Source organism: Lolium perenne, chromosome 7 (genome assembly GCF_019359855.2).
Source record: "Lolium perenne isolate Kyuss_39 chromosome 7, Kyuss_2.0, whole genome shotgun sequence".
NCBI lineage: Eukaryota > Viridiplantae > Streptophyta > Magnoliopsida > Poales > Poaceae > Lolium > Lolium perenne.
The window spans coordinates 55,571,146-55,587,293 of record NC_067250.2 but is presented as its reverse complement, the minus strand read 5'-3'; the positions used below and the strand labels follow the sequence as shown (position 1 = coordinate 55,587,293).

Sequence of the window (16,148 nt, the reverse complement as noted above, 5' to 3'; positions counted from 1 at the left end):
TTATCAAAACATGGCAAGGGGTGACAACAATGGAAAACTTATGCTGCTGATCATATGTTGTTACAGGCCTAAAAAAAATGTTGGTACACAATGCTGTTTCCTTTTACGGCCAGATAAACAATATATTGCTCTTGATTTCCCCACTCTACAAAAAACGAACCTCATATTGGGGGATCTAAAAGGCATCATATGTCATAAGTGTGCCTACAAGTTACAACAACATCATAAACTACTATGCAACAAAAAAAAGGACATTAAAGTAAACCGAGTCGCTACGTAGTTTTCTCCAAACTATGTAATAATTTGACAGAATTCTCCATGTTCCTCGACAAAAGTCCAAATTCGTCCTTAGCTTCTTGCTTGGAAAGATATCCCTCAACTGCTTTGACATACTGGAACCTAGGCCCAAACAGGTGAGAAGCGCAGGCTGCCTTACAAGCAAGGAGCTTGCAGTCACCTGTAAGAACACAGAAAAACCTCAGTATCTGTGGTTGCAACACAGGAGTGAAACTGATATCATGCCAAGGCCATGCAACTGTCTACACCACGAGCAAAATTTGAGTTGCAAGAAACTGTGAATTTTGCACCATCATTCCATATTACTCCCTCCGTACAACAATGTAAGACGTTCTAGTCAATTTTTAGGTTCACCCACTTTTGTCTGTATCTAGTCTAATTTTAGTACTACCTCTGTCCATAAATAGATGCCAAAAGTTTGTCTAAATTTGAATGTATCTAGTCACGATTTAGTGTATAGATACATCCGAATTTGAATAAATCTTTGGCATCTATTTATGGACGGAGAGAGTATTTAGGTTCACTCCTTTTAGTATGTATCTAGTCTCTAGAATTTCTCTTAGATTCGAACCCATAGCTGATGATAGAACTAGAATAGATATCTTTTGTTTTCTACTCACGCGAGCCCATATCCTTTCTTTTTTATCAATTGCTAATTCCAATCTTCCTCCCCAATCTGATATTATAGTCCCGGTGTAGATAGAAATTCCCTTGTCTACTTCAAAAACATCTAAAACATCTTATATTAGTGAACGGAGGGAGTATTTACTAATGAAAGTTGCCCAGACGATAATAGTACAGTGTACTACCTCCGTTCCGAAATATACAGCTTTTCTGAGTGAGACAGTGATAGACTTATCTCGCTGGAATAAAGGGTATTAGTAGACTACAGACTGTAAATCCATTCAAATCTAAAAGTGGGCCAGGATTCATTTTAAACACAGATTTATTGCTTTCATTAATGTAGACTAGACATGTAAATCCCAACATCAGACCGTACAGACTAGAGACTGCACTAAATCAATGTCATATTTATTGCATTCACTATCTGACAAAGTTAGTCAAATGGAGTAGAGCACCATGTGATTCATTATAGCAATGAGTGAATTCAGGGGACAAGCAAATTACCTTCCTCGGTTTCTGACATATAGTTGTTTTGGCTGAAATGATGGTTCATCCACCATTTGCACCGGAGCTTCCATGATTCTCTTGTATGTTGCTCACAGAAGACCGAAGAAAGACTACTGGAAGCATTGATTTCTGCATCTCCTTCAACATTACATGAAAAACAATCCTCGTTTTCCGTAGTACGATCAGAAAAAAGCCGAAGGAAGCATGATACAAGCTCCTCCCATATAAAAGGCTTCCCATTCACAGAATCTAGATGTGAAGCTATTGACTCAAGTAGTCGGACCGTATTATAATATCCTGGGGGGACCAATAACAGGTAAAGAAAATGTAAGTCAATTAGGCTATGACACCTATAAGAACTGATAGTAAGATAATCAAAACGTGAACATTTCTGAAGTTTGCATAGAGAAGCAATGTAATGAACTTTAGAAACAACCAGTCAAACAAGTACTTGCGTTGAAGTTCAATTTTTTTATACCACTTCCAATATTCTGCTTTGATGATTACGGTAACAGATTCATATAAATATCATATTGGCTTAAGTTCTATGATGTTCTGTAAAATAGTTCACCCACAATCTTTTCTACTAGCAGTGGAGACAACATTTGAAATCGAACTAATGACATTTTCACTTATTACCGATAAAAACCAACCAGTGTCAGTAAAAACTGTATGTGTTGGTTGAGACTAGAACACCTGCCACGCAACAGCCATGAATGCCTCAGTTTAGTAAAGCAAAAAACCTTGCATCCTGTCTACAAACAATACTTCCACCATTTTTTAGTATCTGACATTTTCTTCAGGACTGTAGTTTCATAATGCTTGACCATTGACGAAGTCAAGAGCATATTTACACAACATTTGCATTTGCTACAACTCATTATTGCCACAATAGAGGGCGAGTAGTTGTAGTATTTCAGCCAATAGTGGTATGTACGGTCAAATATAACCAGCTCAAACTCTTTGTAGTGTCAAATATTCACCTTTAAACTTGTAAACCCTTGGGACGTTTCAGTTGTCGAAACGAGTCGAAGCAAGCACCTCAACCTAAACCCAATAATTCCTACTACAACAGGTGTCAGCATTGTGGGCGTGGTTTTTAAGGTAGGTTCAAGTAATAACACACGGACATAATTTTCTTTTCTTTCCTCAACAAAAGTCCATTTATTTATTTTATCCCTTGACAAACAGCCTAGTTGGCAGGGAATTTGGACTTTCAAAATTGTTCATTCCCGTTCTGCTAAGCAAGTAGCAGTGCCAGTATAAAAATAGAATAAAATCAACTACTGAGCTAAAACAGAGATTAAATAGTAAAAAGATATGTGAGAGATGTCTTTAGCCAGAACCTTTTCGGTGCATTTCAATTAGCTTCTTAACTGAGTAGCTGCATGTAGGATCTCTCCGCAAAGCTTCCTCATAACAAGAAGAAATTGTTGATACTTGGTTTTGGTCAAAATACTCTACCAGTCTACCTCGCAATCTGCATTAAAAAACTGAACTTCAGCCAATGCAGCTTATCTCAATATGGACAAGGAACAAATAACAAAAAGCTAGGATAGTCGAAAGATGTTCACGTAACATCAAACGAGAGATGAGATATAAGATAACAGATTCTTTACACGATGGACAATGACATGATGCCTTAATAACCTGAAAGGAAGCGCTGTGGTTGAACTGTGGCAGACCTTCTCAAGTTCACAAAGAGCCTCTTTCAGTTTATCACCAAGCAGGAGAATCTACATCATGTGAAAGGTAGCCAAGAAAGGGTCTTAACAAATGAAAACAAAATCTATGGAAGAACGCGTATGGCTATACGCAAAACAAGTACCTGTATTAATGGTACTAAGGCTGCCATTACTGGTGGCGATGAATGAAGAGCCACTCTTAGACATCTTTCTGCATCCGCATAGAAGTGATTAGGTGTTGACTTGTACTTCCAGTATGAATCAAAGCTATCATTTGAAGTCCCGGCAGCACGCTTCAGACGTAACGGCAACAAGCTTTTCTCCAATCCTTCAAGTACATAATAAAATCTAATATGTTAATACAGAATTATGTGGAACTATAAAATAAGGTTGATAGAGATCTAAAAGTTATGGAAGAGATGTAATGGACTAGTTGGTGCTCGAATTCATTACGCTAGATGATCTGATGAGGGACAGCCATGATGCTAAAAATTACATGCAATATATTGCTAGCAAGGATGAAGAATTGATTCGATCGCAGAATTTGATGCATCTATACAGTAGATCCAGCACCTTTGTCAAAAGCTGACTCTGACTTACCACACGCAAAAGGAGGCAACAAGCCTTGAGTTTTCAAGCATAATTTATATGCCTATGGACTCTTAATAATTTTGCTCCTCACTTGCTCAGTACTCTTTGGAAATCATATCACAGAATCATATTTCAGATTCAGATGTATAAGATAAGAGTAAATGAAGGTTACAGCTGGTTGCAGTATTATGTGCTGATGTGGATGCTAGAAGGATAAAATTTATTAGATGGTATATCACATGAAACCAGTGTTTCTTTATGATGTCTCTAGAATGTTCCAGTAACGTAACCACTCAGTGTCGCTTCTATAGTTGCCCTAGAAGTGCACACCAAAGATCAATCTTTCTTCTGGCTACTTGCTAATGACCACCTAAACACGATGGATATGCTTAGGAGGAAAAACTTCACACTCAATGATAACGGTGTGTGCAGCCTATGTGATGATGGTTTATTGGAAACCAGGGATCATCTCTTCTGGAAGTGTAATTTCAGTAGGCAATGTTGGCATCCCATCAACATTGCACTTGAGGATAATCTTGATCTCCCGCAGATGATTGCTACTGCTAGATCCAACTTTGGGAGGCCCTTCTTCTTTAAAGTGTTTGCCACTGCCTCTTGGAATATATGGAAGCAAAAGAATGCTCTTATTTTTGACAATGCTACACCTACTGTTAGGGCTTGGTCCTTTTCTTTCAAAAGAGACCTCTTCCTTCTTTCTTACAGAATGAAGGATGATCTAAAATCTTATCTCGTAGCCTGTCTAGACGCTTTGTAACTCTTTTTGGGTTATGCCCGGGCTAAGCCCTTTTGTATATTCCCTTCTTCCCACTTCCATGTACATATTTTGTCTCATTAATAAAAATTTACTGGCAGGGCCTCCCCTACAGTTTTCAGCTCAAAAAAATAGATGCCCTAGAACTCTAAAACTAGCTTAGTACTTGAGCGCTTAGCGGAACAAAAAAAAAAATCAGATGAACATCTTGAAAAAGTACATGGAATGTGTCACTAACCACAGGTAGGGCTATCGGAGGTGCTAAAAAATACGCTTCGAAAATCTGTACAGCCCACTTCTTTCACGTCTGAACAAACTGAATCATTTTCCTTCACAGAATAAACAGGGAAATATTTCTTGTAGATCTTCTGCTTTTTGTCTATGTTCCCATTATTGATAGAACTTTCTGAAGAGCAAGGACGAAAACTGGCATCATCAACATCAATGCTGTCATTTGAGCTATCCTGAAGACCACTTTCTTCATGGCCATTAGATGCCTCAGAAGTTGTGCATGCTTCATTGTAAACATCTAATTCCTCAAGTTGCATATCCTTGGGCAAGCCAGAGTACCATTTATCATATGATATCAAGCCATGTATCAGATTTAGAGTTGGTTCCATCTGTAGTCCATCCTTAGCAATAAGGCTGAAAAACAATAGAATATCTCAGTTCTTTGTCACCACATTGAGAAGTCATTTTCGTGGAACAGAAAATTAAAACAACAACCAACTAACTTATCCAAAAGCAAGACTTGAAAGGTATTTTTAGTTACCAGAATTAAGACACCAAATCTTTTAACACAACTCATGTTAGACTCCTCTCTTGAATTCAGGTGATTATTTCTTCTATTAATGAAAGAATAAATTCCAATGGAAAGAATAAATTGCACACTGAACCAGGTATTTCTAATGTAGTGAACAGTGACAGGTTGAACCACATTTATTCTTGGTGACACTTCCAGCCAGATTTTGCACAAATGATTCCACTGATCTACTCTGAACAACATTTTTAGCATCTGAAGTAGCTCTAACGTGATGACCACACCTTGTCTGGGAACAAAGTTACTCATCGATTAAGGTCTGACAGCCACTCTCCGCTAGCTATCACCACACTTCGCAAACCCAAGCTCTGCTATGTATGCCAGTCGAGCTAGCCTCTACTACGTTGGACATTGGGCCTCTAGCTAGCATCTGTCACGCCGCTAGCTAAACTCTGCCATGCCGGACAGTATCTGTGAAAATTGCATCGATTTGGCCTGTGATGTGTCTGCCAATGTGAGCACCAGGTAACTCTGGAGAGTGGGCCATCATGTTAGAACCACTTCAAATGCCAAAATATGGTTCAAGCAGAACAGTGTGCAAAATCTAGTTCAAGATGACAAAAAAAGGGACAGTGCTGATAATCCTCCGGAGGCTCAAACGTCCCGAACCTCCGGATCCAGCAATCGACACGTGTCCCACAGGGTCCACTCAGCCACACGCAGACCTTCCACACTCCAGGAAAAAAAGGGCCACACAGCATCCTCGTGTCTTCCCTCGAAGCAAGCAGCACCATCGCCATGGGGCGGTAGCTTGGCCCTTCCGCCCTTGACCGGCACCTCCGGCGACGTTGGTGTCCAGCTCCGGCGAGGTCAGCCTCCACGCCACCTTGTAGCAAACGACTCGTGCGGTCGCAGCAGTGCCTCCCTCTCATGGAAGCACGTCCCCTGAGAAGCACTACCGCCCAACTTGTAGCATCCCGACAGACTCCGGCGAGCAGCACCGTCGTCGGTCCTGGTAGCACCGTCGCGTGCTCCCTCAACACCGCCAGCAGCACCAGCGAAAATCCATTGGAGCTCCTACGCAGGCCCCTCGAAGCTCCGGCAGCAGGCGCTCAGAGCAATGAGCGACGCTCCTTGCAGCTCCGCCGGCGGCGGCTTGCAGCTTCCCCGTTGACCGGTTGCAGCTCCGGCGGTAGGCGCTCGACGCATCGGCGGAGCTCCCCTTGTAGCTCCGGTGGTAGGCGCTCGGAGCAATCGACGACGCTCCTTGCAGCTCCGCCCCCGCCAGCTTGCAGCTCCCCTATTGACCAGTTGCAGCTCCGGTGGTAGGTGTTTGAAGCATCGGCGGCGCCCCCTTGTAGCTCGATTGTAGGCGCTCAGAGCAATCGGTGATGCTCCTTGCAGCTCCGCTGGCGGCGGCTTGCAGCTCCCCTGTTGACCGGTTGCAGCTCCGGTGGTCGGCGCTTGAAGCATCGGCGGCGTCCCCTTGCAGCTCGACGGTAGGCGCTCGGAGCAATCAGTGAAGCTCCTTGCAGCTCCGCCGACGGCGGCTTGCAGCTCCCCCGCAGACCGGTTGCAGCTCTAGCCAACGACTTGCAAGCGTGTTCGCGCGCGTCGCAGCACTGCACCACCGCGCCCCCCTTCTGGTGGAGAGCCCACACCATGGCGCCACCGTGGAGGTGCTCGCCATCTCGCACCTTGCAGGTTTAGACAGGGAGAGACAGAGCTCAGCAGTAGCAGTGTTGGGCGAGAAAACAACGGCGACAACGGCTGGGATCTCACCGGAGGCGCACGGGCCGGAGGGACGGGGCGGCAGCTCGCCGGCGTGGTCGAGCTCTCAGAGAGAGCAGGCTATGGAAAGCGAAGTTTTCTACGAACAGAGACAAAAGGGGAATTAGTGGAGAAGAATCGTTCAGGGAGATAAGCCATCGGCCCGCAACGTGGTGGGTCCGCTGTCGCTGTCTCACCACGCGGAAGGACGCGTGTCACGCGCTCAGCTCGCGATGGAAAGGAATCCAACGACGCGCCAGCCGGAGGCACCGAGCCACGCAGCCTCCGACGGAAACCGAGCATTATCCCAAAAAAAATGTGGTTCAACCTGTCACTCTCACAAATACCTGGCTCAAAATGGATTATACTCTCAATGAAAAGTTTCCTAGTTCCTCCTAGGTAATCAAGTCCTTTCATGCCTGATAACAAGTGGAAACAACATCTGGATTTAACCTGATAGGCTGATATTTCATTACAGAAGTAACTGAATTAGGTTTATACACTGTAACAACCACCAAGATGGCATGGCAATTCGCTTATTACAGTTTACAGATCAAGATATTCCCCAAAAAATGACATGTCAAAGTGTGTATAAGACATGACAAAAGTAAACACTGACAGAGAGCAGATAACTCACGCTCTTGTTGAATTGTATGCATCATCGATTTTCTCTTGTGAAAGATAAAATAGTGCCCGTTCGAGTTTAACCAAGTGTTTCTGTCAAAAAAATAAACAGGGTTAAGCAATACAAAAGAGCATGATGGTTTTAGATTTATTAACAAATCGGACAAAGGAATAGATAAGAGGTAAAACAGAAAACAGCAAACAATTAGAACTGAAGATCTATGATGTATATCATGATCTCATTGTTAAGCTAATGCCATGACCTTAATATTCAATTGGATCAGAGGTAAAATAGAAACCAGCACACAATTAGAACTGAAGATTTATGACGTATATCATGATCTCATTGTTAAGCTAATGCCAGGACCTTAATATTCAGTTGGTGTAGAACATAACCATATGATGTCACTTTGTTTTGATTCACTGCTTTCACCATATCACATGTTGAGGTTGACATTACAGCCAACCTAAATATACAAGGGAAAATTGGTTCTATAGCATCAAAAGATCCTTACTTTAGAAAAATACCACTGAAAGATTGGGCTTTAGAAAAATGCCACCAAAACCTTGCTCCGTTGCTGATTTCTACCATCACCGTGAAGTCCACGTGAGCTGGGCCAAATTAACTGAAACCAGATCAGCTCTCAGCCCCACCACCTCATCAGCTGGGCCAAATTGACTTGAAACCATCAGCTCTCAGCCCCACCTCATCCACACACCTAACTCTAACTCAGGCAACAGAGCAAAGAGGGGAGCGCAAAGACCACCGCCGCCGGCGTACCTTCCGGCGGCAGCTCTTCTGGCCTCTCCTCATGGTGCACCCTCCCTCCACCCTCCCCTCTTGTTTTCATGTTGATGGTGTAGAGTTATTCTTGGGGATTCTATAGTTGCTAAGATAATCGAGCAGAGATTTGAGAGGGGATGTATGCTGCTGAATTTTCATACGGGCAATCTCCCCTAATCCTATGAATTTTTATTGCCTCTGTGTATGGACAGAACTCTTATATTTTTCCCTTAATCCCCTAATGCTTGCCCCCTGATTTCATTTGTTTTTAGCTCCAATTCACGTGGAGTTCACGGTGATGCTATATTTCAATAACGGAGTAAACTTTCAGTGGTATTTTTCTCAAGGCCAATCTTCCGGTGGTATTTTTCTAAAGTCTTGATCTTTTAATGGTACGGAACTAATTCTCCCAATATACAATACTACCAAACCGCAATGGATTAAAAACACATTTGCGCACAGAACTCCATGCGTGAATTTAAAATCTATAAACAGAGGCCCATGTAAAATATAAGAATAAAAACAAAAGAATAAGAAAACATTGGAAAGCTTAGGTAATAGGTATATAACTTTATAGAAAACGCATAAGAAAACATAAACAATAATATGCTTTTGTATGTAGAATCTAAATAGGAACACTGCAATACACTTTCCATTTTTATCTCACCCTAACTTCATGTTGTTCTACTAAAGGACCACCCATGGTTTTCGGAAATGCTACATAGTTCAGGTAGCAGCAAGAGGAAGGTGCATTAGAGGGCAGAGCTCACAGCTGAGCGGGCTGCAGGCTAGCGCGTTACCAGATATTGGAGATTTGCCAGATATCAGAGATTTACTATATCCAGGAGGGTCCTAATTGAATAATCTAACATAGCGCACGCATGCCAGAAGGGCTTCAATGGTATCTGCCTTAGCAAAGATACCTGCCCTATACACACTTGTCTGCAGAAGATTTCGAACAAGTTGGAGACTTCAGAGAAAATGCCCTTTCCCCATAAAATTTCTCCAAACCCCAATAAAAGGTACAGTGAGGAAATTTGATGCACTTGCTTATACCAAACTGAACAAAAAGTGCTGATTCCTACTGGATTTGGAATTCAATGTCCTTCCTGGAAACATGTTTTATCCACATAGGCTATAAATGGTACTTGTTGGTGATACTAAAGATTATAGCAAAGCATGGTTTTTAGTTTCAGGTGTATTTCCAGTTTCAAACATGGCATATACTAAAAATTAGCCAAGTAACAAATTAATGATTGCATTAGTCTTAAGTTGACAACAAATTAGGAGCTTACTTTTGCAGAAGTGGGCAATGTTTCAATCATGGCATATACTAAAAATCAGCCAATTAACAAATTAATGATTGCATTAGTCTTAGTAGGTTGACAACAAACTAGGAGCTTACTTTTGCAGAAGTGGGCAACCAAACTAGCCGCGGTAACCACACATTGAAGATCTTCTCGGTCCTGAGGTAGTAGCGGCGCTTGCCACCATGCACATTGCCGCTGTCCTCCTCGAGCTTCCTATGGATATCCATCGCAGCCTTCAATCAAGCAAGTGGCCTTCATCAGAAAACAGTAAGTGGAACTGCTACAAAAAAAATATTACAAAGGCATGTTGCGCTTACCACGAAAATGCTGTGGGCCTCCTCAGAGGAGTCAGGGTGCTGGAAGGCAGGTAGGAGCGCAGAGAAGACCCCGGCGGCGTCACGCCAGCGGTGCGTGCGAGTTAGGTTGTGGAGGAGCCGGCCGAGCCGGCCGCGGTTGAGCCACATTGTGGGGGTTTGAGCTGCCGTGGGCCTCGCGTGGGGGTAGGGGCGCCGTAATTTCCCTCCCGCGGCCTTGCCGGCGTCTGTGCCAGGCTCACGCTTGATGGAGGCATTTGCGGTGGTCGGCGTTGGGCCGGGCTGCTCGCTCCACCACTTGTCCGCCCTTGAATTGTCCGGCAGGGTAGTTTGGGGCGTGAAGAGGGGCTGGCTCGGGGTTGCCGACAGGCAGTGGCGGCGGCGCTTCTTGGGTGGCGGCGTGCCAAATGTTCTCCCTCCTGCATCCTTGCCCACCCCGGCGTTGTCGGCGTCAGGCTCGCGCTTTATGGAGGTGGGTAGGGTCTCCGACGTCAGGCCCAGCTCCCTGCATCGCCTGATGGTGAAGGAATCCGGTGTGGAAGTGGCAGATGGGATAGTTTGTGGCGTGAGAAACGGCTGAGTTGGGGTTCCGGGAAGGGGAAGGCGGTCCCGGTGGGGCTTCCTGTGGGTGAGCGGGTGGGGCGTGCGAGCGGCGGCGGCGGCTGTGGTGTTGACGTCGGGCTCTTTCTTGACGAGGGTGAAAGATGGTGGAGTTGGCGGCAGCGGCAGCCGCGCCATAACAGCGGAGGATCACCGCGAGGGCCTTAGGGCACGGGCAGAGGTGGCGGCGGGGAAGCAAGACGAAGAAGGTAGAAGCTCCTGGCGGAGCGGCGAACGGGGTCCCTGGTGCCGCGCCGACCGCACGGCAGCAGGGCACCGGCCGCAGGGCAGGGCAGGGCGCCGCGGGAGGATAGGATCACGGCAGCCGCTGGATGGGGGACGGGGATGGGGTGGGAGCGAGGAGACGGCGGCGCGCGCGGCAGCAGGCGGCGGGGGAGGGTTTGGCCTGTGCCCTGTGGGAAGGGGACGACGGTGCGGCCCATTAGCAAGGTTAGGGCTTTTTCTTTGCTTTTCTTTTCTTTTCCCTTCACTTCTCTTTTTTTGCGGTTTTCTCTAGCTTTGCTGGTTTTTTCCCTCCACTTTTCATGGTTTTGCCTGTCGCTTTTTTCTTAACTTTTTTTTAAAAAAAATTATGAACCTTTTCGAATTTTGTACATTTTTTTATTTGAACTTCCTTTGGCTTGAACTTTTTCCAAATTTTGAACAACTTTTAGTAGTCGACAATGATTAAACGATTACACGACTATTAATTCTACCGACAAATACTGGTAGATGCAAGTATCAAAATTAATGTTGTGCCTGTAGAGACCTGCCAACTACTCGTGGCTTCAGGTTTATAAATTGCTTTTATTATATAATAGCTACAGATCTCTGGATCTTGGCCCTATATATATGCTCAATCGGAGGTCGGAGCACACACAATGTATTGTTCTTCCTACTGAAACTATTATCATCATATCAGATCTTCTGGTTGCCATGACGATAGAGCATGTCCTTCATATGGCCAAAGGGGGAGGAGAGACCAGCTATGCCAAAAACTCGTGGCTTCAGGTTTGTAAATAATCCTCTAGCTAGACTCCTAGCTTCAGATATTGCACATAAAGTTTGATAAGAACTTTCTCTTGCGTTTATGTATGCTAGCGGAGGGCTTTGCTCGAGACTACACCGTTGCTTGACAAGGCTGTAAAGGAAGTGTACATGGCTCTCTCCCATCCAACGATGACCGTTTGTGATCTAGGCTGCTCCTCTAGTGAAAACACACTGTTCTTCGTTTCCAAGGTGATCGAAGCGATATGTGGCCACCGTCGCGAGCTGGGTGCCAGTACCAAGGTCGAGCTCCAGTTTTTTCTCAGTGATCTACCTGTAAACGACTTCAATCATCTCTTCCTGTCACTTAGAGGGTTCAGGGAATCGATAGCTGTGGGACACGAGGGAGACACGCTACCTCCATTCTATATTACCGGGTTGCCAGGCTCCTGCTACAGGAGGCTTTTTCCTGACAAGAGTGTTCATCTTTTTCACTCGTCATATTCCCTCCAGTGGCGCTCTCAGGTTCGAAGATTCACAAAGCATGATTAACTTTTATGTCTCTGTTCATAACTTAGTCCTAAGATTTGTCTTATGCCATGTAGTTTCTTGATGGATTAGAGGGCAACCCAAACGAAGGAAACATTTACATTGCCAAGAATACACCACTATCTGTGGTAAAACTGTACCAGGAGCTATTTCAAAAGGACTTTCTGCTCTTCCTCAAACTTCGATATGAAGAACTTGTGTTTGGTGGACAAATGTTGCTGATATTTCTTGGAAGGAAAAATGAGGATGCATACCGTGGAGAGCTGAACCTTGTGTTCGGGTTACTTGCAAAATCTATACAATTCCTGGTTGAAGAGGTAACTATAATAGTAAATCAAACAGTAACTAACGAGAATTTTCTTTAACATCTAAATTCCACGAAACTTCTTTTTAATGGTATCACAATAGGGCCTAGTGGGGAAGGAAAAGCTTGATTCCTTCAACCTGCCCATTTACGGGCCGTCGGTTGATGAAGTGAAGACGGTGGTCAAGCAGAGCGGACTATTTGACATTAACAAGATTGAATTGTTCGAGCACAACTGGGATCCTTATGACTACTCAAAGAGCGATCACGTGGACGACCCTGTCCAAAGTGGCATAAACGTCGCCAAATGCTTGAGAGCAGTGATGGAGCCTATTTTTGGGATCCATTTCGGTGAATCTGTGCTCGATGACCTCTTCAATAAGTACGCACATAACGTTGCTGAACACCTTGAGAGGGAGAAGACCAAGCACTCAATCATAGTCTTGTCCCTGAAGAAAGGATAACATATATCTATGTTAAATGTGTATTGTATGAATAAATGTGTATGGGTCTTACTGAATCGTTACATCTATGTTGGTTATATTCGAGCTCTGAACATGTTATTGTCCAACGACCTGATTCCTGTGAGTCGGGTGTGCTTGTATGTATCTGTGTTCTATTACGATGAAATATGTGTACTGTTTGATGTGTGCTATCGTAATTCACAAGTGATAATTGTTAGATGTATATATCTGTCTTTTGTAGTTTTCCCATATGTTAGGGGGTTTTCTGCATATGTGCACCTGTACATGTACTATATATTGTGCCCTTTGGCCCGCCCCCCAGTAATACAACAAGTATATTGACCTAACATGGTATCAGAGCCCCAGGTCTTGAGTTCAAATCCTGTCTTTCACATGGTTTTCGCAATTAAGCCTAAAAATTGTTGTGCCCTCTGGTTTTCGCAATTAAGCCTAAAAATTGCACCTGTTGGCTCTGAACGGGCGGCCGCGTCGGGGACGATTCGGTTCTACTGCCTGGGCAGCCGGAGCGGTGGCGCGGCTTTGCTGGCGAAGGCGGCGGTCGGCGGGCACTCGGCCGAGTCCCTACGGGCAGCAACCACGGGCCTACGAACTCGGCAGAGCTGAGCGGGCGCGTGGAGGAGAGCAGCCCGGGCGGAGGGCGTCGGGCGGAGAAGACAGCCGGCGCGTGGAGATCCGACGCGTGAAGATCCGGCGCGGGGCACGGAATCGGGAGCAGAGGGCCGGCGCCGCGGATTCGGGAGCAGATCGAGCGGCGGGCCTGGCGCCTGGCGCGGAATCGGGAGCGGATCGAAGCAGTGGGCGGCGTCGGGCGGGCATGGCGCCTGGAGAGTAGATCGAAGCAGCAGCAGACTAGATCGAGGACGAAGCAGACCAGATCGAGGACGAGGGACGGACGGGCGACGGAACAAGCAACGTCGGCCGGGAATTTAGAGGATCAATTTTTGCTCTGATACCATGTTAAGCTTCATGCACTAGCCACTTGAACCAAAAGTCCGAACTGATGGAAAGGGCTAGGCAATCCACATATACACTTCACAACATAATCACTTTTAATGCAGTTTCATCGAAGTTTTACAAATTTTAGTCATTTCAGTAGTACACATGACTTCTACTCCCTTTGTCTATGAAAAGACGTTGGAGATTTGTCCAAATTCGAATGTATCTATGTACTAAAGAGTGTCTAGATACATCTAAATTTAGACAAACTAGCACAATGGACCTCGCAAATGCGAGGGCATCATCTTCAATGTGTTAAAAATTCTTTTAAAAAGTCACTAATGCATATATCTGTTCCTTACGTTTACCTCTTTTATTCGTTTAGATATGGATAGATTCTTGTTGGCGCGGCATGGCCATGCCTTTTACTTTGCGTATTAAAATAAGGATCCCATATAGCACGGTCTGATAGCAGATGTCCAATACAAATCTGTGGGTACATCAAGGACAAATTGATGTAGCATGGAGTAGCCAGGCAGAACATCAGGAGGATTCTAGAGTGACAATAGGATGTTGGATTCACTGTATGTCGGAAGGCCAGAGTTGATGGCACGGTGGCAGCCTCGCAGCCTTTTGTGGCACATGCGAGAGAATAATTAGTTTAGGACTTGCTTCCGGTCTAGGGTTCACAATTTTTTTAGACATCCTCTTATTCTTTTCTTACTTGCAAGAGTTTCATGTTCTTTTGACATTGAATAAGCTATTCATATATAACAAACATCTTTAGAAAATGAATGATACAATATACAATTTACTCATGTATATAAATTTACATGGTTTTCTCATCCTAATAATAAAGAAATTAGTCAAGTTAGAGTATTTCACATTTATTTAACATTTCATTGATGTATAAGTACACGTATATACCCATGCCAATTGTGATTGCAGAAAATATATGTCCACTGTGTTGTACCTATTACATTGTTCTATTTGAAGTATTCAAATAATTTTTCCTCCTTTTCATCTCCTTCGCTGCAAAATATACAACGCTTTAGACTTCCATACAACTTTGACTTCTATTTTCTATATTAATATATCAATATGTTTCTAAGAAAAATATGAAAAATGAAACCTTGCAATTGAAAGGTAACTCACATTGAGATTGTCTCTTAGATATTAAGTTGATCCTCTTTTTTATAAACAAATAATAATTTGGCAAACCAATGATCAACATGGTATCAAGTTTTTCGTTATTGTAAACCATAGTATTTACATGTCTAGCCAACAAATACTACAATTATGGAAAAAGAAGTCTAGACATTTTTTTTATACTACAAAGTGAGTGCAGCATCGTAAATATAAAAGAACATTTTTTACTAAAGCCAAGCACTTCAATATATTTAAAACCATGGTATTTGAAAAACCACAATATTTTGGTAAAAAACAATGGCTGCCAAACAGAGCTGAAATCATAATAACAAACCTTCACGATATTGGGTGGATTCTAGAGGTTGAATATCACCTAGGATGTGGTACATAGACAATGTTGATGAAAAAACCGTGTGTTAAAATAGTCAGAGATTCAGAGTAGTAAGATACGAAAAATCGGTAGTGTAAGGTTCATTTTCACGGATGGACTTGGGTAGCTAAGAGCATGTTTAGCAGTTCCTGTAAAAGGGTCAAACCCGTATAATAACCGTCGCGAAAGGGGTTTCAACCTGTAAACGCCGTTTAGCAGTACCCGTAAAATGGTCGGCCCGTAAAAAAAATTCCTTGTTCCGGCCCAGTTCACCCCGCGTGCATGTACTTGTTCGGATGGGAGGCGGAACTGGACGCGACCCGAACTCCCCACCCTAGCGCGCGAGGGAAATTTTACCCTTCCCACCTCCCGCCTCCGTCGCTGCCGCCCCGATCTGCACACACTGAACCTCTCCAGCGTCAACACGGCCGGATCTCGCCGCTGTAACATCCCAAGATTTCAATAAAGAAAGAAAAGGAGTTTCCAATATTCAAAATTGAGAACCAACAAAAACTTTTATTTAAATATGTGCTATGCCTAGTGCTCATACTAAATTCTTTGTGTGATTGCCATGATGAGTGTTTGCAACCTTTTACAATATGCCAAAACCCTAAACCCTACCTAATGGAAGCAAAGGAACAAACAAGAAAAATAGAAAAATAACAATTCATCACATTCATGTGCTTATGGCCATTTTTGCCAAATCACAACCTAGGCCAATTTGGCTTAT

General features: G+C 43.9%; 2 protein-coding genes across 2 annotated transcripts; one reads left to right on the top strand and one right to left on the bottom strand.

The window, feature by feature from the left end:
* Positions 1-21: 21 nt before the first annotated feature.
* LOC127317446 (uncharacterized) lies at positions 22-11,068 on the bottom strand. The gene is made up of 9 exons (XM_051348005.2): positions 10,042-11,068; positions 9,820-9,957; positions 7,644-7,723; positions 4,715-5,121; positions 3,257-3,441; positions 3,079-3,164; positions 2,775-2,908; positions 1,426-1,725; positions 22-457 (listed from the first exon to the last, which is right to left on the bottom strand). The coding sequence occupies exons 1-9, from the start codon at positions 10,774-10,776 to the stop codon at positions 273-275; spliced, it is 2,250 nt and encodes a 749-aa protein (XP_051203965.1). The 5' UTR covers positions 10,777-11,068; the 3' UTR covers positions 22-272.
* A 425-nt stretch (positions 11,069-11,493) lies between these two features.
* On the top strand, positions 11,494-13,124 carry LOC127317448 (anthranilate O-methyltransferase 3). Its single transcript, XM_051348007.2, has 4 exons — positions 11,494-11,649; positions 11,740-12,150; positions 12,231-12,491; positions 12,583-13,124. Exons 1-4 carry the CDS (start codon positions 11,575-11,577, stop codon positions 12,940-12,942), a joined length of 1,107 nt encoding a protein of 368 aa, XP_051203967.2. The 5' UTR covers positions 11,494-11,574; the 3' UTR covers positions 12,943-13,124.
* Positions 13,125-16,148: the final 3,024 nt, after the last annotated feature.